The 26,351-nt window shown below is 43.6% G+C and overlaps 1 protein-coding gene across 5 annotated transcripts in view; it reads right to left on the bottom strand.

Annotated features, from left to right (window-relative positions):
* The window catches only part of LARP1B (La ribonucleoprotein 1B), a 115,473-nt gene extending 89,688 nt beyond the window's left edge, over positions 1-25,785 (bottom strand). For 2 of the 5 annotated variants that reach the window (XM_032806041.2, XM_032806044.2), the window contains exons 1-2: positions 25,056-25,763; positions 6,063-6,124 (exon numbers count right to left, since the gene is read on the bottom strand). In XM_032806041.2, coding sequence (XP_032661932.1) covers positions 6,063-6,124; positions 25,056-25,389 — 396 coding nt within the window. In that variant the 5' untranslated portion in view covers positions 25,390-25,763. Of the gene's footprint in view, positions 1-6,062; positions 6,125-25,055 lie in introns of all 5 variants that reach the window. The other 3 variants (XM_032806042.2, XM_032806043.2, XM_075066273.1) reach the window with 3 other exon arrangements.
* Positions 25,786-26,351: the final 566 nt, after the last annotated feature.

Raw genomic sequence — 26,351 nt, 5'->3', positions numbered from 1 at the left:
CATGTGAAACGGCAGTCATTAATAGCCAATCAACAGCATATATGATGCAATGTATATAATTTTATTATTCATATAGTTATGGAAAGTAAATAATACATGAAAGAAATGAGAGGGTTTTTTTTTTTTTTCCACTTTTTTTTTTTTTTTAAGTCATCCCTGCCAGGGCCCCACCGAAAATGTTCGAATTGGGCCCCGCACTTCCTAAAGCCGGCCCTGACTGGGTATATGCTGAATCCACCACATTTAGCACTAATTTCTCTGCGGTGATAGTCTGCCATACACTTAGGAAATTGGATAACCTGTTCCCACAGGCAGAGAAAGGGCCAGTAAGATCTGCACTGATAGGTATGCTGTCCTCAACAGAGGAGTCAAACAGGATGCTTTGAGGCCTTTGGCTGCCTTGACAAAGTGACCAAGGCACATAGCAGAAGCCTCCTTCTTCGCAGCCTGTGTTTGTGCAAGGTTTAGTCAAACTGCCTGGAGAGGTAGAACTGTTGTCTCAGCTGAAACTGAGGATAATATTTTGTCCTTGTGGGGGCAAAAGGAAAAGTCTTTTAATTGTCAGCTGTATTTCTCAAGGAATCCCTGATGACGACAGCTATGAGAAATGGTGCATTGTTAATACCATCACCATGATCCTTGAAGCTGGGACTGCAGTGTCCAAGGAAGCCTGCAGAGCTGATATACAGACCAGATGACTTCTCACCAAGAGAGACTGGAACTCATCTTGAGAGTCCTTAGGTAACTTGTTTAGCGATTTAGACATTGGTCCAAGAGGGCGAGCTGGTTGGCAATAGGACTACTCAAATGGGGAGGGGCAATGCGAAATTATAACCCCACCACTGAATACACCTCTCTCCTAAAAAGGTCTAGCTTTTTTGCATCCTTTTCCTTTTGGGTAGCCTTAGCTCAACCTTTGCAGTGTCATTCATTCACTCCAGCTACCACCAGTGAGCCCGGTATAGAGTGCAAAATAAAACTGGTCAAACCCATGAGATGGTATCTGGTATTTATCCTCTGTCTTTTACCATATATGAAGGGATTTGTGAGTGACTTAGTATGCTGCATTATCCTCTCATTTTTAGGAAGGGCTACCGTCACTGCCATAGCTGGGTGTAATATAGCTATAAATTTAGGAGAATTTTCCTCCACCAGTTCAATTTGAACACCAAGGGCTGTAGCTGTCCTTTTCAGTTCTTGGTAAACTCTGAAGACATCGGTAGCAGAGAAGCAGCTTCTGGTACCAAAGCCTCATTAGATCCCTCCTGAGGCAAGTCCTGCACAGTCGAAGTAGAATGTAAATCCAAGGGAGGCTGAGGAATGGCCTGTACTATAGTGTCTGTAGGCTATTCTGTATCAATGATCACTGGTCTATTGATACTAGTCAGGGAAGCCTCTCCTTTCTCAGAGACCGGCTTCTGTGAGGAAGTGGGGATGACAATCTTGATGCCAGTGAAAGGCCAATGAGGAGACTGATATGGTATGAGTGTCCAATTGTGTCAAGGCCAGGCCACCTAATCCTTCAATCTACTCTTGATGAGTGTCTTCTATGAGAGTAGGAATGAGTTCTGGAGGATGAATTGGACTGCCTGTAATGAGAGGCATAGGAATCCACTCTGAATTCCAATGAGAAGTAGGACTACTTTGAAGGTCACACTGGTGCAACTCTGGGAAGAGACAAATGACCAGGCCTAAGATCTATGGTGAGAATGCAGTACCTGGCTTTCACTACTGAGCACAGAGGTGGAGCAGGTATTGTAGGCCTAGATGTCATCACAGAAGCAGCTAAGGAAGATGGTACTGGTCTTCAGAGAAAGGGTGCCATAACAGACATCAATGCTGGTAAAAGTCTGCGCTGCATGCATCAGTACCAGTAAATGGCCTTCACCATGAATAAATGGTGATACAAACACTGAGAGGCACAACAGGTCCTTTGTAATTATGTAGCTTCAGTTTTGTTGACACTAAGATAGACAGTTGATCCACAGTAAGCAGAAGTGACAGATCCATTGTAGTCACCAATAAAGTAGCCTGCCTCAATGGCCCCCATATGTGTACGAGAGTCAACAGTTCAGTCCTATGACAGTCACTGTGAGATGGTACCGGGGACCTATGAGACAAAGTAGGTAACCTTTGGTACCAGAGTGGCTTACTTTAATATGGAGATATACTTATCTCATAGAACTGGAAAGGACCATGAAAAGTCATTGAGCCCAGTCCCCTGCCTTCACAGCAGGATCAAGTACCGTCCCTGACAGATTTTTGCCCCAGATCCCTAAATGGCCCCGGAAGGACTGAACTCACAATCCTGGGTTTAGCAGGTCAATGCTCAAACCACTGAGCTTCTGCTGTAGAGGAGTCCTGCACCAAGGATATTGAAGAAGTCAAATAAGAATGCTCCAAGTGCGTAGGCTTGCTGGAGGATGACTCTGATGAAGGAGATCTCCTTTGGTCAAATGTCAGTTAGCCAGGCTGGAGGAGTACTTGTAAAGGAACAGTCGATTCACTCCCCTGCACTAACTGAGCCGTGTGAAGAATGGTCTCCGTGAAAATATATCTAAGGCATTTCCTTTTCCTTGATTTGTAGCTGCAGAAGATCAGACACCTGTCTCTGATGTGGAACAGTGAGAGTGGGGGTTACTAATGAGCGATTGGTTTTTGACACTGGGAACAAGGCATAAAGCCAGTGGCCTTGGCGTAGCCTCCCCCAGTACCAACCAAAGCTTGGAGAAGCTTACTGACCTAAAGCAAATAAATTAAAGAAACAAATGTCCAAATGGATAAAAAAAAATATGAGTACTACTAATTAAGAATTATAACTATATATAATCTTTGTATGTTCACAGAGGAATGAGGGACTGTACCATAGCACAGTAACATGCTCCAACCACCAGGCAGTTAAAAGGAACAGAAGGAAGGGAGGGGCATGAGAGAAACCAGGGTGCATGCATGGCCATCCCTTCAGGTACTGCCAGGGAAAACACACTGCACAGTTGCATGAGCCATGCAACATCTACGATGGACAAATGCAGTCATTCAAAGATTCTTAGGCTTTCAATTAAAAAAAGCATTTGATGCTAAAGCAATAGCTTTTTTGGAAAAACAAGGAATGTTTAGAATGTTGACAAATTTTCACTGGAAGAAATCTGTTATTGCTCCTAAGGTCAACATCACCAGACATCATTTTGAAGCTTCAGACTCATTTAATTATAAAAATAAAATATAACTGAACCTAAATAAAATTCAAAGACATTTTTAGTCACAAATATTTTAAAACCATTGGAAAAATCTTCTCCAACATTAGATTACATACATAACTGCTGCTTCATGTTTAAAAGTTCAAATTACTTTGTACACTTGGAGTCAGATAAGCCATCCACTCTTAGAAATCAGACATAAGAAATCTGAAATGTTATATACACAATGTAATATACAAATTAATTTTATTCTTACTATAAAATTGGAAAACACAAGAAACCTAAGACAACACTAATCATCAGGCTCCAAAGATTACTCCTGAGGGAATTCCGTGCCAAAAACTTAAAAATTCTGCCTCCCCAAAATAAAAATTCTGCAAAAAAGTTTTATTTGTCAATAAATAAATGTAGAGGCTTCAGCGTGGCAGTGGGGAGCGAAGGCCACTGGTTGCATGGAGGTGGAAGATCACCCTACAGCACTACTTCCTCCCTGAGACAGGGACTTGGCGGTGAGGCTGCACCCAACCCTGACAACAGTGCAAGAGCCAGCACTGCTTCTCTGCACCAGGCACACCAGTGTGGGCAGATGGATTCTGCCGGGCTGAGCCTAAGTGTAGAGGGATCCAGGCATAGAGTAAGAAGGCTCTGTGTGGGGCAATCTGGATGCAGGCGGCTCAGTGGGGGATGTGGATGCACAGTGCTCGCTGGGGGTTTGCAGGGGCAATGGGATGCTGCAGTGGGGTCCAGGTGAAGGTGGCTGGAGCTCAGCAGAGGGGGCTTAGTGGGGAGGGGGTCTAGGGCTCAGCAGGAGGGTCTGGATGTGGGGGACTTTGTGGAGAGGTTCAGGCGCTGGGACAGTGGGGGTCTAGGTGCAGGGGGCTCAGAGTGGGAGTTCAAAAGGCCTGCTTAACAGGGAGCCCCAGCTGCATCTGCTGTTGAGGGGATGCTACATGCCAGACTCCCACTCCCCCTTCCTGATTTCCATATCCCCTCCCCATCTCTCCCAATTGTTCCCTTCCACATCCCTCTCTCCTCACTCCCTCATCCCACCCCTTTCTTTCTCCACTGCCTCTCCCCCCCTTGCCCTGCCACACTGTGGGCACTCACTGTTGTACACACAGAAAGAGAGAACAACTGACACTAGGACCCAGGAAGTGGCATCCTGCTGCAGAGTGGAGCAGCACCCTCATACAGCAGGGCAGCTCTGCATGTGCAGAAATTGGGGAAGGCCATGGCAAGTGATACCATGTGCCCCTCCATGCCTTGCCTCTGTTTTGGGGGGGCATTGCCCACCCCCAACTATGTTCATGGGTGTCCCCAGACTCCCCTCCCTGCCCCCGCACTGCTTCCTTTTGCCTACCACGCATGTACAGGTGCACAAAATTCCCCCAGCAGTAAAAAAAAAAAAAAAAAACCACCACAGACCAGTCTAGCTTTGCTTCTGTGGTTACACTTCATCAGAATCTTGTGTGTTCATGAGTACTACTGTTTCTGCATACTATCTCTATATTTACCAGATAATCCTACTATACCCTTACAATAGCTTTCCCACTCAGATTTGAACCTTAGCGTTCATACACTGAGAAGCTAGCATAACCCTCTAAGCTTAATTACCAGCTTAGATTTGATCTTGCTGCCACCAGCCAATTTCCAGGTTTGGCTCCCTCTGTCTCCCCCAAACCTTCCCTGGGGACCCCAGACTCAAGGCTCTGAGTCTTACCACAAAGGGAATAAACCATTCCCCCCACTCTCTCCCACCAGAATTTCCTCTCTGGCTAACCTGAGAGTTACTGATGCAACCTTTTACATCACAATACCATGAAGCATGTCTCCTCTTTCCACAAAGAGACAACCCAAAGACAAGGAAACAGAAAGATTCTCTCTCTCTTCCCCTGTAGCTTCTTCCGCCCTGGACACTAGGGAGTTAAACACAGAGAGCAGTTTCCCCCTCCCCGTCTTTCCTTTCTCCACCAATCTCCTGGTGGGTCAACTAGAAAAAAATCAACACGTCTTAAAAGCAAAACTTTACATAAAAAAAAGAAGAATGAATAGAATAACAGTTCTCGTAACCTAGATGGTAGATACAGGGTTTTCAACTTATAGAAAATGAATAACAATAGAAAAGGGATAAACACGTTATCCAAAAAACAATACAATTAAAGTACTTATAGCCAAATACACATAAAGACTCCACCAGCCAGATACACAGATGCAAATACAGCAAAACAATTTAAAGACTATACTTTTGCTAACTTTGTACTTACAACTGGGAAACAGAAGATTAGAAGGACTGGAATAGACCCTCTCATAGCTGAGAGAGCAAGAACAGACAAAGACCAAGACCAGAAAAACCCCAAATTCCCTCCCTTAAGCTTTGAAAAATCCGGTTTCCTGATTGGTCCTCTTGTCAGGTGTTTGGTTCCCTTTGTTAACCCTTTACAGGTAAAAGAAACATTAACCCTTAGCTATTTGTTTATGACAACCCTTTACAAAAAAATCTCTTTGCTGCTTCCGATGCTACAGCCTTCAGCTCTTTGTAAATTTTTGATCATGTTCCCTTTTTTGACTTCCCCCGCCCCTACTATCACCTGAATTAACCCATCAGCCAGGGAGATCATAACACATCTTTAGGATGAAACCTTAAAGATTTCCCAGCAAACTAAAATTTACTTGAACAATACCAGCTACTTATACTTATACAGATAAAATATTTAGGAAAAAAATATTTCTCTATTGGCAATTTACATTTCTTATCATATCAACAGTGCAGTTAAAATGTTAGTTCAAATCAATAGACTATTATATGGTCTCAATCTAATCAGACCTGAGACTCACAGATTAAACTGCTTTCTGGCAAATACAAACCTTGCTGGGTTTCCTGGTCTTTGGTTTCCCCGCTTTTATAACTTTAGTGGAGTTTGGCCGTTCTAAAGGGAAAGAGGAAAAACATTTCCAGGTAAGAAATTACATTTTGATTATGCTTTTATATTAGAAAAACCAAGTGTGGAAGAGTATATACAAAAATTTTGCTCCCTAATCCTCAATACAATGCTAAAGCTCTTTTCTGTGGCCCAATACAGCCAAGCAGGTAAGTAGTTCCACTCTAGTCAGTGTATTTTTAAATAACTGAGACTATTCATGTGCTTACAGTTAAGCACATGTATAAGTGCTGTGCTAGACTAGGAGCTATATAATTTATTTTCATATATATTTACAAGTTTCTACAAATTTCAGGGATTTCAATATTAGGTAAATTATACTATGAAAATAAAATCTTTGACAATTGTCTACATCATAAAATACTGGGATCTTAGGCCCATATTTTTAAAGATATTTAGGCATTGCAGCACTAAGCATTGCGATGCGTAATTGATTTATGAGCCTAAATCTCATTTTCAACAGAGATTTTGGAGTCTATGGGATTTCCCCCTTCTGGAAAAAAAAATGAGATTTAGGCTCTTATATCACTTAAGTGCTACCTTTAAAAGTCTGGACCTAAATCTGAAAAAAGGCTGATTAAAAAATGAGCAAATCTGCAAAACATTTTATCAGAAACTATAATATTTTAAAGATCAAATTCTTTCATACCTACAGTTGTGTAAATGTATGTGATAAAGAACTTATTACAAATTCATAAATCTCTAGTAATCATTTTTTCCCCTAATAACTCATATGCTAGTTTTACCAGAGAACATTGCCTGGAACATAGAAAACAAGGAAAAAAAAGATACACGCAAACTGCATATTAAACAGAAGTTTGCCCATTTACACAGAAATACCTATTTCAAACACTGATGACTAAAAAATATATTCTGTGCAGAAAACAACTGTTGTTCATAACCAAGCCACAATCAGTCAGTAAAGTAAATAAAAAAAGCTGATAAAAGCAGGAGCGAAACCCATTCAACAATGCTACTTTATATCTAGGCTTGGAAGGATTAGATTTTTGTCAGTAAATGTCAATTTCTTCATACACACATACGTGTCAAATTTCAGATAGGAAAATAAAGAAAAATGATGTTTGAGACTTTATTAGTTTAAGGCTGTTTACTTTGATCAGATATTTTGACATATGCGGTTTACAATTATATGATCGCCTGCATAATACGGGTCATAAAGTTTCATCCAGTAACGCCTATAATGAAGGGAATTATTTCCCCATATTATCCAGGAGAAGATCACGAGGTCCAATAATGTGTGGCTGACCCACTCTGTATATGTCTACACTACGAAATTAGGTCGAATTTATAGAAGTCAATTTTTAGAAATCGATTTTATTCAGATGATTGCGTATGTCCACTCTTAGCGCATTAAGTCGGAGTGCATTCTCACTACCGTGGCTAATATTGACTTTCAGAGCGGTGCACTGTGGTAGCTATCCCATAGTTCCCGCAGTCTCCACCGCTCATTGGAATTCTGGGTTCAGCTCCCAATGCCTGATGGGGCAAAAACATTGTCACTAGTGGTTTTGGGTACGTCATCAGTTGCCCCCCCCTCCGTGAAAGCAACAGCAGACAGTCGTTTAACACCTTTTTTCCTGGGTTACCCATGAAGATGGCATACCACAGCAAGCATGGAGCCTGCTCAGCTCACCGTCACTGCTGCTGTTGTGGGCAAGTCTACTGTAGGGGCTGCTATGATCCAAGTAGTCAATGCAATCATTGACGTTCTGTTATCAAGGGCAGTGACTCTGGGAAATGTGCAGGCCTTTTAAGATTTTAAGTGCATCATATTCCTGTCCTTTGTTACTGGTGAAGAACTCTTGCAGCCATACATTCCAGTCCGGTCAGCGCTGTAACACCCCATAGCACTTCTGTGGTTGACACATGTAACAGCTCCAGAGCTCTTGCTCTTTTGCCGTGGCTGAGGTACCTTGCCCTACCCAGAACTCTAAGCATTCGACACAGAAGCACCCGCAGCAGCTGGTATTGCTACACAGCAGCAGCTCCTTGCCTTCGAAGCAGATGGTGCAATAGGACTGCTAACCGTGATCATCCACCACTTCCGCTGGAACTCTGCTCTCCTGCTCCCTAGCGACGAGCTCAGGGATCCGTTCATGAAGCCTGGTCAGTGGTAAGGAGCAGTTCAACTACGGCTATGCAAGTGCAGATGGTGGTACAACGTGTCTTTGGATGTTTAAAAGCTCGCTGGCACTGTTGGTCAGACCTCAGTGCAACCAACATTCCCATTGTTATTGCTGCTTGCTGTATGCTCCATATCTGTCAGAGTAAGGGGGAGACGTTTATGGTGGGGTGGGAGGTTGAGGCAAATCACGGGGCATCCGATTTTGAGCAGCCAGACACCAGGGTGATTAAAAGAGCACAGCAAGGTGTGCTGCGCATCAGAGAGGCTTTGAAAGCCAGTTTCATAACTGGCCAGACTTCAGCGTGACAGTTGTGTGTTTCTTTGTTGATTTTAATTCTCCATCCCCTTTGTTGATTTTAATTCTCTGTAAGCCAACCACCCTCTCCCTTCAAAATAAAGTAACTACTGTTTGAAACCATGCATTCTTTATTAATTAAGAAAAAAGATAACAGACAAGGTAGCCCGGGTGGGATGTGGGAGGAGGGAAGGACAAGGCCACATTGCTTATTGTAGCCACACTAAAAATCAAACCGTTCGAATGACAGCCTTCTGTTGCTTGGGCCATCCTCTGGAGTGGAGTGGCTGGGTGCCCAGGGCCTCCCACATTCTTGGGCATCTGGGTGAGGAGACTATGGAACATGGGGAGGAGGGTAGGCGGTTATACAGTGGATGCAATGGGGGTCTGTGCTCTGGTTGGCTTTCCTGCAACTCCAACAGATGCTTCATTATGTCAGTTTGCTCCCCCATTAGCCTCAGCATCGTGTCCTGCCTCCACTCTTCGCATTTACTTAATTCTTTCCTGGCCTCTGCCACTGAATGCCTCCATGCATTAAGATGTGCCCTATCAGTGCAGGAGGTTTGCATAAGCTCAGAAAACAAGGCATCGCAAATGCGTTTTTTTCACCTTCTAATCTGCGATAACCTTAGGGATGGAGATGATAGGGGGAGCGTAGAAATATTCTATGCGCTATGATTCTGGGGGAACCGCATGGTCACCTGTGCTGCTGAGCTCGCCACACTGACCAAACAGGAAATGAAATTCAAAAGTTCCCAGGGCTTTTCCTGTGTACCTGGCTAGTGCATTAGAGTTCTAAGTGCTGTCCAGAGTGATCAAAATGGAGCACTTTGGGATAGCTCCCAGAGGCCAATACTATCGATTTGCGTCCACACCACCCCAAATTCAACCCAAAGTCGATTTTAGTGCTACTCCCCTTGCCAGGGAGGAGTACAGAAGTCAATTTTAAGAGCCTATTAGGTCGACGGAATGGGGTTGGTTGTGTGGATGCATTCATTTTTAAAATCAACCCAACATGGCTAAATTTAACCTAACTCCGTAGTGTAGACCAGGCTTAAGACCAGCTTTCTATTTAAAGCTTGACTCTAAGGGTATGTCTACACTGCAATTAGACACCCAGGGCTGGCTCATATCAGCTGACTTGGACTCAGGCTGTGGGGCTGTTTCATTGCAAAGTAGACTTCCAGCCTCATACTGTAACCTGGGCTGTAACAAAGTGAAAGAGTCCCAGAGCTCAGGCTGCAGAAGTCTGCACTACAGTATAACAGCACTGCAGGACTAGCCAGCTGGCATGGGCCAGCCAAAGATTTTCAATTGCATTGTAGATATACTCTAAATGCTCTAAAATTTGCAGGCTTACTCAGATTGCCTTGAAATTTGGTGTGCTTCCTGGAGGTTAGTGACTCCAAATTTGGGGTAATTTGACAAAGTGGTTCCTAAACGGCCCCCAAACAGCTTTTTTTGGTAAGATTAGTTAATACACTCTGCCAAAGTTTTTTGTCTAGACCTGGAGATCGAACTAGGGCTCTGATCCTGGCCCAGGAATCTCAGGTGTTCAAGAGTTACCCTCACCTAGAGTTTGGCACCCACTGGCCCTTTGGGAGGGCAAATTTCACCAAAATGTTCACCAAAGAGTTTAACTCTCATGCCTAATGCTCATGAGTTAACAGTTTACACAAAGCATGTTCAGAGAAAGGAGCCAGGAGCGTCTGTATCAAATCAACTGGATAGCTCAAGGAGATGAAAAATAGCCTGACCAATGCAGCTAGTGTCAGTTTGAATCCCACCTAGACCAGAAATCTAGAAAAGGTCTGTAACCACACTGCTAAAACCCATCTGTCAGGTTATCATCATTACATCAGGGGAAATAAAATCAAAATATTTTTGAAAACAATTATATCTGTGAATAGTTGCTGGGAGACAAATGAAATTCGTGAGAATGGGGGAGAGAAATTTGAAGCTGCAGCCAGAGAAGGAGAGAGAAATGGGGATGGGTGGTAAGGCAGAGGGACTGGGTGCAAAGTGGCAGGCAGACTGGGGAAGAAAAGGGGCAGAGCCAGCCAGGAGTTGGTTGGGGGTGGGAAATGCCTCTTCTTGTGGGATCTGAGCTCCTCTCCTCCAGGTGTGTGCCAGTATCTGTGGGCCACATGCCCCCTAGGAGCTATGAGTCCCCTCTCCCTACTCTCCCATGGGAACTAGGATGTGGGGAGCCTTGCCTTTCTGTGGTATCTGACTCTCTTCCTGCCAGCCATGTATGCTGGGATCTGGGGGGAACTGCCAGTCTGGTGGTGTCTCTACTCATCCCACCCCACAAGCTGAGATCTGGAGGACTTACTTGCCCCTTTGGCTGTTAACCCTTCTCCCTGCCCCCTGCATATGCCAGGATCTGACCCCCCACTTCCTGCCTCCCATGATCTAGGATCTGGGGGAGCCCCTCTTTCTGGCCCCACATGGGATCTGAGACCTGGTCCCTCAAGGAGGGTCAGAGCCCCTCTCTCTACCCTATATGAGATGGCATCTGGGGAAACCCTGCGGACTGGACAACAAGCATCCTCAGAGTATGAGCCAAGGACATGCTATTGAGACCGGGGCAGAGTTGAGAATGGGCATGCTTGATGCACATCATAGGTTTCTCAAGTGCCACTGAGGGGAACGGAAACACCCACTGAAATCAATGGAGCAGCTCAAATGGCTCAGAGCTATTATTTCAGGCTGTATTCATTTCTATGGGGTGTTCTCATTCAGCTGAGACCACAATGCGATTAACAGGGTACTTCATAAGGCCTTTGTTTTTGGTATATACCAATTTTCTCAGAACAATTCCTGGGTTTTGAAAAAACCAACATGTGGGTTTTACCAATTTTTACCTGCATTTTGGCTTTTTTGGGAGACCTGGGACTTTTTTTGTGGCAGAAGCAGATGGGACGATGCTGAAGGACCAGGGTACAGATGTTTTGGGTGCTGGAACTAAACTCCCTGCCCGTCTTGCTCCTCCATTTCACCAACTGGCAGTTTCATTCCTCTGCATAGGCAAGCTGGCAGGGACTCTGCAAGTGGGGTGCCAAAGGCTACACCCTGTGAGTACTGCCCCCCACCTCATGCTGGATAGAGTCCCTTCCTGAGCCTGGCCCTTCAGATCTGTCCAACAGGAGGAGGAAATAAGGCTCTGTCCCCTGCGGAGTAAGACTGGCAGAGACCCAGGTTACAGCAGCCAAGACCATACCCCGCTGGAAAGGGCCTCATCCTAGTCCCAGCCCTTCAGCACAGCACCTACACTTTCTCTGTGTGGTGGGAAGTGAGACATGTAGGGAGCTGGACCCCAGTCACAGAGCACACTGACCACTACATTTTGAGTATTCCCAGGCCTCATGAGTACCAAGCACCTCTCTCACCCTTCATTTTGTTTTTTAACCAGTTTTCACCATTTCTTAAAACTTATGAATGAACACTGATCAATTCCCAGAATATATATATTTTAAATAAAATACCAAAATGAAGGGCCTTAGCTATTTCATACCTCTCAAAGCTATTTCATACCTGGAGGTCTAGATATAGCAAAGCAATTGCTGATGATTAATTTCATACAGTATTATCACAGAGTGCCAGCTCTGCTACAGTTAAGATTGAGAAGACTACTGTTTAAAGGACAATTCTTCTAGGTGTTTTAAAATCTGATGCACATCTGGATTGTCATAAAAATTGGTGCGCCTTTTGGGGGAAGAGGGAAGAGCAATAATCCAAACTGGGGTTCATTTGGGCAAGAGGTTCCTGATACAGTGCTCCCCAGACCTCTTGCTAGCTCTTCTTAAAATTCACAGAGTCTAACAACTTTTGTGTGTGCACACCTCGCTTCTAAAGTGCTAATGATTTAAAGGACAGAGCAGGATGACCTGGAAATGATGGGGGGAAGCTATATGTTGCAGGGGATGGAAGAAGTCAAGACACACACCAGTTTTCTCTCATTATGCTTAAAGTTACTGTAACCATGATGTACTGAAACTGTAAAGTTTGAGGGCTGGTCTACACTACGGGGGAAAATCGATCTCAGATACGCAACTTCAGCTTCACGTAGCTGAAGTCGAAGTATCTAAGATCGAATTACTCACCGTCCTTACAGCGCGGGATCGATGTCCGCAGCTCCCCATGTCAACTCCGCAACTCCGTTTGGGTTGGTGGAGTTCCAGAATCGATATAAGCGTGTTCGGGGATCGATATATCGCATCTAGATGAGATGCAATATATCGATCCCCGAGCAATCGATTGCTACCCGCCAATACGGCAGGTAACGAAGACGTAGCTTGAGACAAAGACCAGCATGGAAAGATTAGATTTTTTTGGTAAATGTTGATAAACATGGATATAAACACACAGATAAAAATATTTCTGTAAATTGCAGTTATCAACAGACAGGCAAAGAAAGAAAAATGCTGCTTGGGAACTTATTTGATTAAAGGATATTTACCTTGTATATGTTGACGTACGATGTTGACAATTAGTTTAACTTTTTGAATCTCAGTAGATACCATCACTAAATTATTGTGTAACCTGCTCACAATTTCCTGAGATTGTGAAAACTTAAAATCAATAAAAATTGAAAAAATGCTTAAAACCTATAATTTTGCACAACTGAATATTTAAATCAAAAAATAAAAAAATACTCAATAAATTTTGATACTGTCCACTGAATTTATTTTAATCAAATTCCACCAACCTAGACAGACCACGGCTGAGATTTCTCTCATTCAGTCAGTTATCAAGTATGCTTTCCAAACACTTCAAAGCATGACAGTTATCCCCATTTCATTATAACAAAGTGTATATGTGTGGAGAATGGAACACTTAGGAACCATAAAATAACCCTGCAGCCTGACGGAGAGGGCAGTGGATTGGGACTCAGAAAACCTAAGCTCTATTCTCAACTTTGCCACTGGCCTGCTGGGTGACTTTTGCAAAGTCTTCACCTCAATGTGCCTCAGTTTTCCATCTGTAGAATAGGGATAATGATTTTTTCTTTGAGATCTACTGACAAAACACACTATGTAAGAACTAGATATTAACAGTGGCCAGGTAATGAAAAATCTCAACTGCACACCTAATATGGTGATTACAACTGCCCAAGTGATCACTAACTCATACCAACCACATTTCTTTGTTAAAGCACATACTCCCACTTCCCCCCAGGAAATTCACTGACAAAGAACTTTGTTAATGCAGAATGAAGGTTGCCTGTTGCTATTATCATGCTCTTCCAGAACATCAAGTTCAGCAAAATTCATACTTGTGAACATAAGGAAATACAGAATTAAGGCACATGCTCAAGCAACCTTAACTCTGCCTTCTTTGCATGATGCCTCAAAATGGCCATAATACATACCTGCATTCTTCCTTTACACAGTACTGAACAGGAGCTATCCACAGCTGCTCTGTGCTGAAACACTTAAGCCACTCCAGAGAAAACACTACATCTGCTAAATATTACAGTCCCTTCAACCTCTTTTACTACCCCCTTCACCCTTGTGTGCACAATGCAATCTAACACTGTACTTTCACTTACCCTTCATTAAACTCACAGACATCTCCCATCTAATTGCTGGCAATCTCCTTGACAAGATGACCAATATGCCCCATTACTGACAGTATACACAACACAGAGCTGAAATGAGACATACTGGATCTTTCAAGGAACACATCCAACTATTCCCTTTCATCTCACAGGTTTGGAAAAGGAGATAACACCTCCAGAGGCAGACAGCCCCTCAAGAACACTAGCCCAAAAAGGAATTATACTGGGAAGTTCTATGGCTTTTGTTATACAGAAAGTCAGATTAGATTATCACAATGATGTCTTCTGGCCTTGGAATCACTTCATTTAACAAATCACAGCTCTTTCAAACTGCACCAACTAATTCTTCCACCATCAAATACAACAAACCTAAAAGTGAATGCCACTGGAATACATGTAGACAATTCCCAGTGGCTATTGGCAGCTCCAGGAATGGAGAATTCAGACTGTATGGTCGTGTACCTTCATTATTTTCTAGTTTTCAGAAATGAGTGTTGCTGAACTCAACATTCTGGAAGGTCACCATATATCATTGGGCAACCGTAATTCTGTGTTAACTTTGTCAGTTAATTCAGTCTCAATTTAAAGATGAATTTACTAGTTTTCATGGTAAGTAGCTAATTACCATCACAATCATTTTCAGACCCATTTTGAATTTTTTTAGCTTCAACTTCCATCCACTGAATCTTCTCATGCTTTTGTCTGTTAAAATTACAAGGAACCATAATTTCAGATTTTTTTTTCCTCTGGGTAGGTACTTCTAGAGTGATCAAATTACCTGTTTGATCTCTGTAAGAGATCAAGCTCCTTAACTCTTATTATGAGGTATACTTTCCAGACACAAATGCATGCAGCTGTTCAGTGAACCTTCTCCAATTTCATATCCTTTTTAAAAGATGGACTCAAAACTGGACACAATTCTCCACTGGTAATATCACCACATACTCATTTATAAATACAAGTTCCTTGGATACATTTGACACAGCATCACACTGGCAGCTCATGATCAAGGTTTACTACAATGACACCAAATTTCTTTTCAGACTCACTGCTTCACAGAATACAGTACACCATTATATAACCACAGACCATATTCATTATTCATTAACATACAATATTGCATTTGGCTGAATTAAAACATGTTTGATTGCAGCTATCTTACTTAGCCATCCAAATTACCCTGAATCACTGACCTTTAATTACTATTATTGCCTCACCAAATTGCGTCATCCATCAACTTTTTAAGCTTGATTTTAAACTTTCTTCCAGATCATTGACAATAATGAATAACACTAAGCTGAGAACTGATTCCTGTGGGACCCCACTAGAATATCCTCTCTCATTGTCGATTCCCCATTAACAATTAGGTTGAGAGATCTTTCAGTTAGTTTTTAACATGTCATCCTGATTTTGTGTAGGGTTAATTTTCTTAATTACAAATATCATTTGGTAGTAAATCAGTGCCTTAGGGCAATTCAAATATAGTACATCAGTGATCTTTATTAAGCAGACTTATAATCAGTTCATTTGGCAAGACCCATTATATTTGTACTCTGATTTTTAGAATGAAGTCTGTGAAAGTAGAATGAATTATATTGTAAAAATAAGAATGGATTAAAGAAATTTTGTATGTACCTTTAAGCAGAAATAAGAAATGTTGAAATACAGGTGCCAGGAAAAGAAACATTAGGCATAAACAAGGGTCTAATGGCAAAACATTAACAGAAGATCGGTAATAGTTAGTAAGGAAATAAGATATGCATGGCTAGCCCAGGTAAACTTATCAGATTCTGCTTCCTTTGTTATCTTGCTAAGTGCTCCCCTCCTTTTTATCTGTATAAATAAGATAGTTTGTGTCTTGTATGGTGCTCATATTATCTGGGTGTATTAGCAGAGCGCTGTGCAAATAACACAGGGTGGTCTAACAAACTGAGTCCTGAGTCTAACTTTGACAAGTCTCATCATCAGTTGTTCCACTGTTTTGCCTAGGAATACTATGAAACTAACCACCCTTAATTGCTCAGGATGTTTTTTAAATACTGGTACATAATTAGGGCTTCTTCAGAAGTTTCCCAAAAATTATTTAAAAGTTATTAGCACTCCAGAGTGCCCCTTAGCCAACCCAAAATCTTGGCACAAGTTTTTTGGATTTGTTGATTTTGAAATGTACAGCCTTTAAAGATTCTGATTAACATCTTCAGTTAAGGTTGGAATAGAAAGTATTTCATGATTATGAGACATATGTGTTGTCCAATTTAATTACAGAACAAATATTTGTTTAACACTTTCTTCCCTGCACAATTCACAGTTTAACAATCTGCATCTACTAATGGACTATATCAGCGTTAGGATTTATTTTGTTCCACACTGTCACAGGTTAACTGGCTCTTTACAGGGGAAATAGGTTGCAGTCCCCCCATGACTAGAGTGGCCAGTGACGGATTTACAGAAGACACAATGTTCCCACCCTCGCTGGCGTGTCCCAGCATACAGATGTGGTAGTGTGTTTTTTTGGTACAAGTTTTATTAGCTAACACATTTAAAATGCCCAGCTCACACCTATCATACTAAAAGACTAATTCTGATTTTTGGCTAGTTTAGTTTAATGACAAATCAAGAACTTGCATTTAGTTGTGTATGATTACACAAAACAGAATAAAAATTACAGCACAACTCAGAACTTGTTTGATAAAATACAGTGTTCGTGTGTGCAGGGAATGTGACAACGTAAATACAGTTAGACTTGCTAGAGAAAAGTGGATTCAGTGGTGTGCCTAATTCAAAGAGTACCATAACCCTTTATTTGAGTTGGTACTTTTGCCCATCATAGGCCTCCTTCCGAAGTTCTTTGTTCTTGAGGAACTCAAAGGTACATATTCTTGTAGTCCCCTGTTAAACAGCCAAATTTCTGAAGCTCCACTTTCATGCTTTTTACATCCAGCCTATTCCTTTCATTTTTTCAAGCTGTGATCATCGGAGAAAAAACCCTCTTCATGTGAGCATTCCTGCACAATATTGAAAAAAAGATATAAAAGCTTATTTTCTTTAAGTTCTTGAAGTTGCCCTATGTTTTGGTGAAAATTTTCAAGTACCTCTCCCTTTAACTCAGGAGAAGAAATGTAAAAAACTTAAACACCAAATTCTTCACAGAGCTCATCCATGTCCACTTCTTTCACGCTGCCAGCACAGCTTCCGAAAATTATTCAGTCTTTCACAGAAGGTCATAAAGTCCTTTTTACACCTTCCAACAATATCTTACGTTTCTTGAGCTCAGAATTCACTGCATAGCCAAATAACTTGTCCCTAATCCTTCTCTCCAGTTTAGTGTTTAGTCCATTGATAAGCTCATACAATGAAAGAACACTAAAACACTTGGCTTCTAAAGCCTCAATAGTGATACATAGCTTCAGAGTATGGCTCCGGAGGAGACAATGTAGTTCAGCAACCTCATTGGTAGTCCCCTCATCCCCAAAGCAGTTCCAAATTACTTTGGGACTCTTCTCTCCTAAAACCTGCAAATAGCTATGTAGCAGGGTGGTCCCTTGCTCCTGCCCGGAAGGGCTTAAAACTGCCCAGGAGAGGGCTGTGGCTGGGGCAAGAAGCCTGGGCTGATTGGGGAAAGTAGGCTCAGCTGTGCCTATGCTCCAATCAGTCCCAGTTGGCCTCTATAAGAGACTGGGAGCCAGAAACCCAAGACAGTCTCTCTCTAGCTATAGAAGGAGATGGGCCTGGCTGCAGGGAGCTGGACATAAGGTACCTGAGTGAAGCAGGGCTGGGGAAAGGCAGAAGAGCTGGGAAGCTCTAGCCTGGAAACCCCCAGGCTGCTGCCTAGCATTGGGCTAATAGGTATTGGGGGTTGCAGAGGGCTGCCCAGGGGTAGGCCAAGGCAGCAGGTCCAAACCCTCCTTGCCAGTGATGAGTAGGCTGATACTGTAGTCTGTCCCAGGGCATGGGGCGAGACAATGATTGGCTGTAGCCATAGACTGAGGCAAGGTGGGGATAGAGGATGGGGGTTCCCTGGAGTGGGGAGATCCCTGAGAGAAAGGGGTTACTGCCAGGGGCAGCACCTCATGTAAAAGGGCACCGGGTCCAGGATGGGACATGGGGGCCAGAGGACAGGTGGATCTTCAGCCTGCAGAGGGCACTCTGGAGATGAATCGAGCTAATTCCCAGGAGTCACCAGCAGGAGGCGCTGCAGAGGTGAGGCCGCTCCTCTACAAGCTAGTTAGTGATTTCCAGCACTTCAGTAATCTATTGATAGCTGACAAGAGACAGCCACCTGATGTGTCTGAATAGACTGCACTCTTCCACCTCAACAGTCACAAATCTCCTTTAATTGTTCCAATAGCAGAAACACTAAAGTGGCAATAAACTTTAGAATTAAATGTTCTACACTGATGTCAAGCGAAGAACCCAGATGATGTTATTTGGGAGCAAGCATGGTAGACGTGGGATAGACGGTTCAGGAAGCAGGGATGAGGATCTGGTCCACTGGCTGGTATGCTGTTCCCAGGAAGACCTTCAAAAGGCCCACTTAGAGCCCAAGGAAGCCCGCACCTGGCGCTGGTTAGACTGGCACTGGGACAGCTTGTGCCTGCCATTCCTGCCACACTTCCTAGCGAAGTCCTGTCTAGGGCATGGCTGGTAGGGGTGCTGTCAGAGCTGAAGTTTGAAGCGTTTCCGCTGAGTGGTTGGGGTATGCACCCCTAGAGTCTTTAAGGCTATGCAGCCTGGAGTCATAAGAACGAGGGGAGCACCTGTGCAAGCAAGCCGCAGTTTCAACAACCATCACAGGTGGTAAGAAGGAACTGAGGAGATGTCATGTTGGCAGGGTCATATATTGAGTGCCATGCCAAAACAGAATAAAATTAAAGGCTGTACAGTATACTCCTGATTATCTGAATAGCATGAGAGAGAGAGAGAGAGTTTATTTGGATAGAGGAAGTTCAGATTTGGAGAGCACAGGAGCCGTTCAGCAACAGACTGGCCTCCCCCACAGCTGGGAGTCCTGTCCTCACAGTCCTGGCCAGGGGATCTCTGATCTGCCCACTCACTTACCCCCATGACAGTGAGGGTGCAGAAGACTTCTTTACACTGCCCAGAGCCAGAGATACCCAACCCCAGCAGGGGCAAGATGTGGGACAGAGCAAAGACCCCCAGATGGAACTCTGCCCTGTCAGGAGGACTGCAGTCTTCTCTTAATCTTGCACCTGCAACGATCAGGTGTCATCAGCCCTTCAACAGCACAGGGAGCGCTCTGCAGCTCAACTGTTTCCTGCATTGCCACATAAGCCATTCAACTTATTTTATATATATAGTTAATTAACTGAACTGATAGTTTCTGGCCACCGTGTCCTTCAAGATTTTAGAACTAGAAACGTTCTCATAGTTAGGGCTTGTCTACACTAGCACATTATAGCACTGCAACTTTCTCACTCAGGGGAGTTAAAAAACTTCCCCCCCCCCCCCCCTAGCTCTGCAAGTTTCAGTGCTGTAAAGTGCCAGTGTAGCCACTGCCCCAGCACTAGAAGCTACTCCTCGCGGGGCGGGGGGGCGGGTGTTGTTTAATAGTGCTGAGAGAGCTCTTTCTCAGTGCTATGCGGCAACTATACAAGCCAGGTTAACGTGCTGACGCCAGTGAAGCTGTGCCCTCAGTTTTTCTTCAGAGACTGGAAGAACACAAGTTTTCTTGCTTTTTTCATCTCTCAACTTTGAATAAACTAGTCACTGAACAAGTTGAAAAGAAAATATTGTCTCTGAACCTGAAAAGGAGGGTACTGTTATCAAATGCTGGTTCAGCACTTCAACAAACTCAGTTTCTAGATGCTTAGCCAGTAACTTCCACCAGCTTAATGGTTTGACTTGCTTTAAAAATTGGCAGCAAACACATACTAGTTTTTTTTAATTTAATTTAAATTTTGATAAAATTACAGAGCGTTTAGGCTTTAACATATCTTGTCAATTTCAAATTTAGTTTTCAACTGTTTATATTCAAAAACTATACTTGTATAATTTAAACAAAAAAATCCAAATAAAAAAAAATCAGATTTTTGATATTTGCCTGCATCAGAGTCACAAATCAGAAGTCAACAAAAACAACAGCACATAAAACTATATGTTGAAGAACTGAAACCTGTACCCAAGAATATGTAAATAATGGAAATATTTTAAATCCCTTTAAGGTTGGGAAACCGTCAAGGTGATGTCCCCTGATAGCTTTAGTGTCTGGTTTTAAACTCCAGAGTTAAGTTGTTCTAACACCCAGTGAACTCGAGGGTTCATGCCAATAGAAGTGTCTTGTATTAGTTATACCAGTGGAACAAGTGCAAGCTAATCAGATTGGTAGACCAACAGTCGGTTACTAAATACAGCCAGAAAACTCAATATTGCTCAAGCACAACATAGTTTTTCAGAAATTACTTTTATAAACTGCTCACTTGCATGACAAACACAAAACCTACTTTATAACAATTAAGAACATAATTATTCAAAAGTAATTACAGTGAACTGGTTCTGCTACAGAAACAATCATCAAATGAGTTATTCAGAAATACATAGCAGTAAGACAAATAGAATATAACATAAAACATAATGAAGTGTGCCATAATACAAGTTAATTCTATGCTTCAAGCATTCTATGAAGGACAAGGCCAAAAGGTTTTAAACCACTTGCGAAGCAGAGATATTCAATATAGTTACTCTGTGAAGTGTTTTTACTGCTCTCCTAAGCTATTTTCAAACTATTAGCCAGTGAATCATTGGTGACCCAGGCAGTTATACAAAACTTTTGAACAGTCAGAACTTACCAGCTGGATTTCTTCCTTCAGGCTAAATTTACAAAAGAGGAAATATCCTATTGAAATGTTTTAGTGCTGTTCTATCAGCACGAAGTGGGAGTAGTTTTATGTAATAAATTCCATGATCGAAAACAGTAAGTCACCACAACCATTTTATAAGGTTTGCATTAGATTTATCCTATGCAGGTATTCTATGGATCACCAAAATGTCCAGACACAAAACCACCAATTATTGCAATAATATATTACCAATTACTATATTAAACTAGATAACACAAGAGAAAAGCTATTTTAGTCACTGCCATAGCTGACATTGTAACAAAGGGTATTCTAACTAAAATGTTCAAGATTATTTTCTATAGCGCCATTCATGTGTTGACAGAACTTAATGTCAAGCAGAAGCTCGCTGTGGCTCCAGGTGAGTGCAAGAATATGCCAATATGGAACAAACTGCAGAGCAAGGCCTAAGATACCTGAATTTCCATAAATCACTATAGTGAATAATTCCAATAGCTAATCTTTTAAGTGGCAATTTTCCTCCAAGACATTAAACAAACTTCCATTAAGAACATGCCATGAAAGAGTCACAAATTAAGTCTTACAACTAAGTGATCATCATACAATAATGGTTTAATGTGAAATTACAGGTAACAGATATATATGTTTTGCTATTACAATTATTTTTTACCTGTTATGACAGGATCAATATCTCACTTGAAAATAAAACTTCAGCTTTCTTAGCATTTATTTTCTTGTAGTAGCAGACCGATTTCCTTTCCCTACATTCCCCAAACACACTCCTATTTCAATAGTATTGGGTCAAATTCAGCCCTGACACAAATAGATGCTATGTCATTTCATTTCCAGAACTGAATCTGGTCCAATATCTTTTCACTTTCTGATGTAATTAACATTGCAAAGATAAGGTAACTTTTCAACCACCTGTATCTATACAACTTTTGGCCAAGATGTACAAAGTAAACAAGGCTAGTCAGCTCGTTTCTTTGATGGGAGACAGTTTTCTATTTTATCAGATTGCTTCTGGTTATTGTTTCGCATCTCACCCTAATCCTTAACATCAGTGACAATTTTCAGATAAATAAGCTTGATTTGGCTAATTACATTCTGCCCACATAAAAGTTACATCTGTAGTTGCAACTGGAAAAGAAATTAGCTTCTTGACCTAAACCGCTGTATGGTACTGCTGATTTTAATCTTACGAGGGCATTAATGGTGGATGAAGTGAGATTTACACATAGCAATATACAGTGGCATCCTGCGAAGTCTTTACACTTGCTTTTGCAAGTAAATGTTACTATGGTATTCCCTATATTAAATAAGCTATACACTGAAAAAGCTGTTCTAAACCTGCAACTCAGAATGATACTAATTTGAGGGGTAGTGACATTACTCTTCAATTATTTTATTTTTGCATCTTATCTTAAACGGGAAAGTAAACGCTTCATGGAAACAGAATTTTTTGGATTTGTACAGAATCTACGTCAACATTACCCCAATTCTGACCAGAGCCCTAGAACACTACCACAATAAAAATAAGAAGTTTCCTTGGTACTGCACCAGTATTGTTACTGATGAAGCCAGTGAGGAAATTGAGTGACTGACAGGTTCCCTCCAGTATGTGTCCTATTGAAAATTCCAGGGGAATTCAGTGGGTGTAAGCCCACCCATGGCTAAGGGACCCTCCCCTAGCCTTTAGGGAGGACCTGCTGAACCTCAGGAACTCAAACAATTATGGGGGACAACAAAAACACAAAACAAGGGTGGACGTGAAGGTCATAGGGTCAAAAAGAGAGAACCTAAAGGGGACACCGAGCAGAGAACCCCGGACAGCGCCCACTGCTCCTTGAAGGTATCAAGGGAGCCAGCGGATGCCACCCAGAGGAACTCCGCCCAGATGCGTGAATGGAGGGAGGACCAGAAATAGGCCCCCCGGTTGCAAAGAACCCCCTCAGCCAACAGTCTCTCCCTGGTATTATAGATGGCCACTTTGGCCATAACCAGGAGGAGGCTGACCAGAAAGTCCCGTGACTTTGTGTGACCATGGATAGGGCGTGTGTAAATGAGAAGATGGGGAGAGAAGTGCAGCCAAAAACATAATAAAAGATGAGAGGAGCTGGAATAGGAGCTGTAACCTAGGGCACTCCAGATAAACGTGCACCATGGTCTTCCTCACGCCACAGAACGGATAGGCATTAAGGACAGGTGAAATGCACCAAATACAAGCCCATGCTCACAGCTCCATGAAGGAGCCGCCAACCAATATCCCCGGGTGTGTGTGTGTGTGTGGGGGGGGTATATTTGTAAGGTTGCAAGCGGTACATAAATAGGGAAAACTGGGAATCTGCATAAAAGAAAGAACAGACTAAAAGGTAGAGAAGAAAGTATGTGCAACAGTCTTCAATGAGTGCCTACAAGTTTGATCTTTAAACTTGGGCAAAGGTTTCAGTTTCTGAGACCAGAATTATTTGCTAATTAGTCCACTGTGTTTGGTTCAGAAACAGCTTCCCCCTCTAAGTATATCTGACCACAATGTTTCTACAGTCCCCTTTTTCATCTTTTTTTCCACACAGCAGAAATGGAGAACACACTTATTCAAAAAAAACAAAACTTAAACTGCAGTTTTAAGACGAGAAAAATTGGCAGGAGGATTCAGGGACAAGTGCTGTACCTGAAATCAATCCAGTGTCAAAAATTTCAAGTTGAAACAGAGATCCTTCAATGTCAGTGGTTTGCATCTGGCCCAAGATGATACTGACTGAAAACTGCTAACCTCTGAAAGATGGTAGTTTATGGTAAACAAGTTTGTTATTTCAATCCAGTTCCCCTGCTAGCAACCTGCACACAGAAATCAAAGACTCTATAGTGACTAAGACTGAAATAACTTTATCTCTACAGACAGAGGACCCCTACACAAAGAAGCAGGCACATTTGTCAGGAAACTTGCATTGCAACTGTCTGCACTATACCCTGTGCTACCAACTAACAGTTGAAATCTCAGAAGCTACCAAGTCAATTGCTTTCATTAATATTTACACTTAAAACTAATTTTTAAAACTTTAAACTTGAACTATGGATTTTATCAGGTGTTTTATCATGTAATTTTATAAAAATGATCTACAAAAGTCAATTGGGTTACCATTTGTTAAAAAAGGGAAATGAAGTAAAAATATTACAATATTTATTCTGCTACTGCTACATCTCATAAAACCCTAAATCTTGCAACTAGCACTTTAAAAACTGTAGCATAATCTATCTCCTAGCTGGTAAAGGAGGAGCTACCTGAAATTCACAAAAACTATTTACTCAGTGTAAACAGTAGTACTGAATCTGCTACCATCAGCTCCATACCATAATTAACGTTGAAAGTAACTCTTTTCTAACTAAACAATTTTTCATTCACTGCAAAAATACTTAATAACCAGAATAAATATTGGTGCCTGGTTTAAAATCTAAGAATTTATTTAAAAATGTATGGGTTACAAGTAATTATGGGCAATATCCTTCCAAACTTACTTCAATGAAAATACTTAGCCCTGATTTTGGAACTACTAAAACTTCTAAGCAAAGAGCCTCTAGAGTTTGGGAATTTGTAAAAGAAACACTACAGATTGAAGAAATTAAATATTAAAGGTTTCAAACAGTCAGAACAGGATTAAATTATGGGCAGTCACCCACGTGGTTTGCATAAACTCGGGAATAAAAAGACATCATACTACCTTAAACTCCAATTTGGTTGTTCGGCTCAACAAACTCTCTTAAATGCCCACCTCCTTCCCTGCCAAGAGTAAAAGTTCTAGACCACACCTCTCCACGCTCATTTTCCTAATCTGTCCATGCACGTAAAATGAGTGCGTGTGAACGCGTCGACGACTCCTGGAAACAAATACCTTGGCCTGACACACGCCGAGGCGCCGGCGATTTAAGGCAAGCGCTGCTACGCTGTACGGCAAAGGGACAGCGTGTTTTAAATAAAAAATTTCTCAACCGGGACAGATTCAGCCAGCGGCAGCGAAACTATTTTCCCGTCGGACGCTGGGAGCGGCTCTCCCAGCTCGTCCTCCCCATCCCCGCCCGGCTCCCTGCCCCCTACCCCACACCTGAGTCCTGCAGGACGAGCTGGGTGTCCGCTGCTGCCGGGGACGGGCTGTTAGGGGTAGGTTTTCTCCGGGTCCAGGGGTTTTCCTTAGGCAGGGGGGCCTCGACCACCTGCCGCTGCCGCCGTTTCTCGTCCTGCCCTGGGGGATCCGCCTCTCGGCTACCGCTGCTCTCCCCGGCTTCATCCACCTGCGGCACCACCTGGCTGGGCTCCGGCAGCTCCTGTCCCGTCTCCTCCAGCTCCCAGGAGCGAGTCTGTCCCGCGCCCCCGCCAGTCTCGGTCCCCCCAACCTGCTGCTCCGGGGGCGCTACGGACACTTGGGCGGCGGCGGACATGCCGAGGGGCCGGGCCGCTGCCGGCCCCCCAGGCTCCAACGGGGCTGCGGCGGTAGCTGCGCGGCTCAGGCGTGGTGACGGACCGACTGCGCTGGGGAGCCGTCTTCTCCGCTCGGCGCCGCCCGCAGGCCCCGTCAGGTCCCCCGGGGTGGGAGAAGATCGGTGTCAGCCTTCCCCGCCCCCCCAGCCTGGCCCGCGGCCGGCGTCGCTCATTCACCGCGGATGGTTCAACTGCCACGCTCCGCTCCCCGCCCCGCCCGATACCGAGCCGCAGCCAGGAACAGCTGCTGGGCGGGGGGCGTCTCTGTCGCTCCCTCCTCCCGGCCCGGCTGTTCGCTTACAGAGACGCCGCGGCCGGCCCGGCCCCTGCCTCGCCTGTGGGGGGGGGGCGGAGACAGCGACGGGGACTAGAAGGGAGGTGAGAGCAACAGGCACCGCCTGTAACACCAACGCTAGCGGAGGGCGGAGTCTCCGACTACTCTAGTGCGTTATGATCTCACAACGGCCGGCGCTGGAGCCCGGCGGAGCGTGCCCAGTGCTCGGCCCGCGCGTGCTTCCGGCGCTCTAGGGCGGAGCGGCCAGTAGCAGCCCCCCGATGGGGTTGGGGTTGCAGGGGTCCGCCCGCTCTACAGCTAGGAGAAGGTAAACGGCGGGCGGTGCTTCTGGGCTGGGCCTCGCGTCATCTTCGGGAGGGGAGGGGTTGAGACCCGTCCCGCCTCCTCTGAGGCGTGTTGCTGCGGTAGGTGTGGGCTGCAGTCAATACCCGGCGAGCCCTTGCCCGGAAGGGCTGGAGAACGGGCCAGGCCCTGATCCTCCCCCGTGATTCCTGGGAACGAGGAGGGCCCTGCGCTCTCTCCTGAAGACACCAAATACTTCCTGGAATACCTAGTGCGGCACCGCGGCATGGAAACAAGGCTCGGCTCGCTCCAGGAGCAGATCTGTTCCCCCGCTACTAGGCTCCT

Source organism: Chelonoidis abingdonii, chromosome 5, assembly GCF_003597395.2.
Source record: "Chelonoidis abingdonii isolate Lonesome George chromosome 5, CheloAbing_2.0, whole genome shotgun sequence".
Taxonomy (NCBI): domain Eukaryota; kingdom Metazoa; phylum Chordata; order Testudines; family Testudinidae; genus Chelonoidis; species Chelonoidis abingdonii.
The sequence above is the reverse complement of the archived record's forward strand: the minus strand, read 5'-3'. Positions and strand labels throughout refer to the sequence as shown.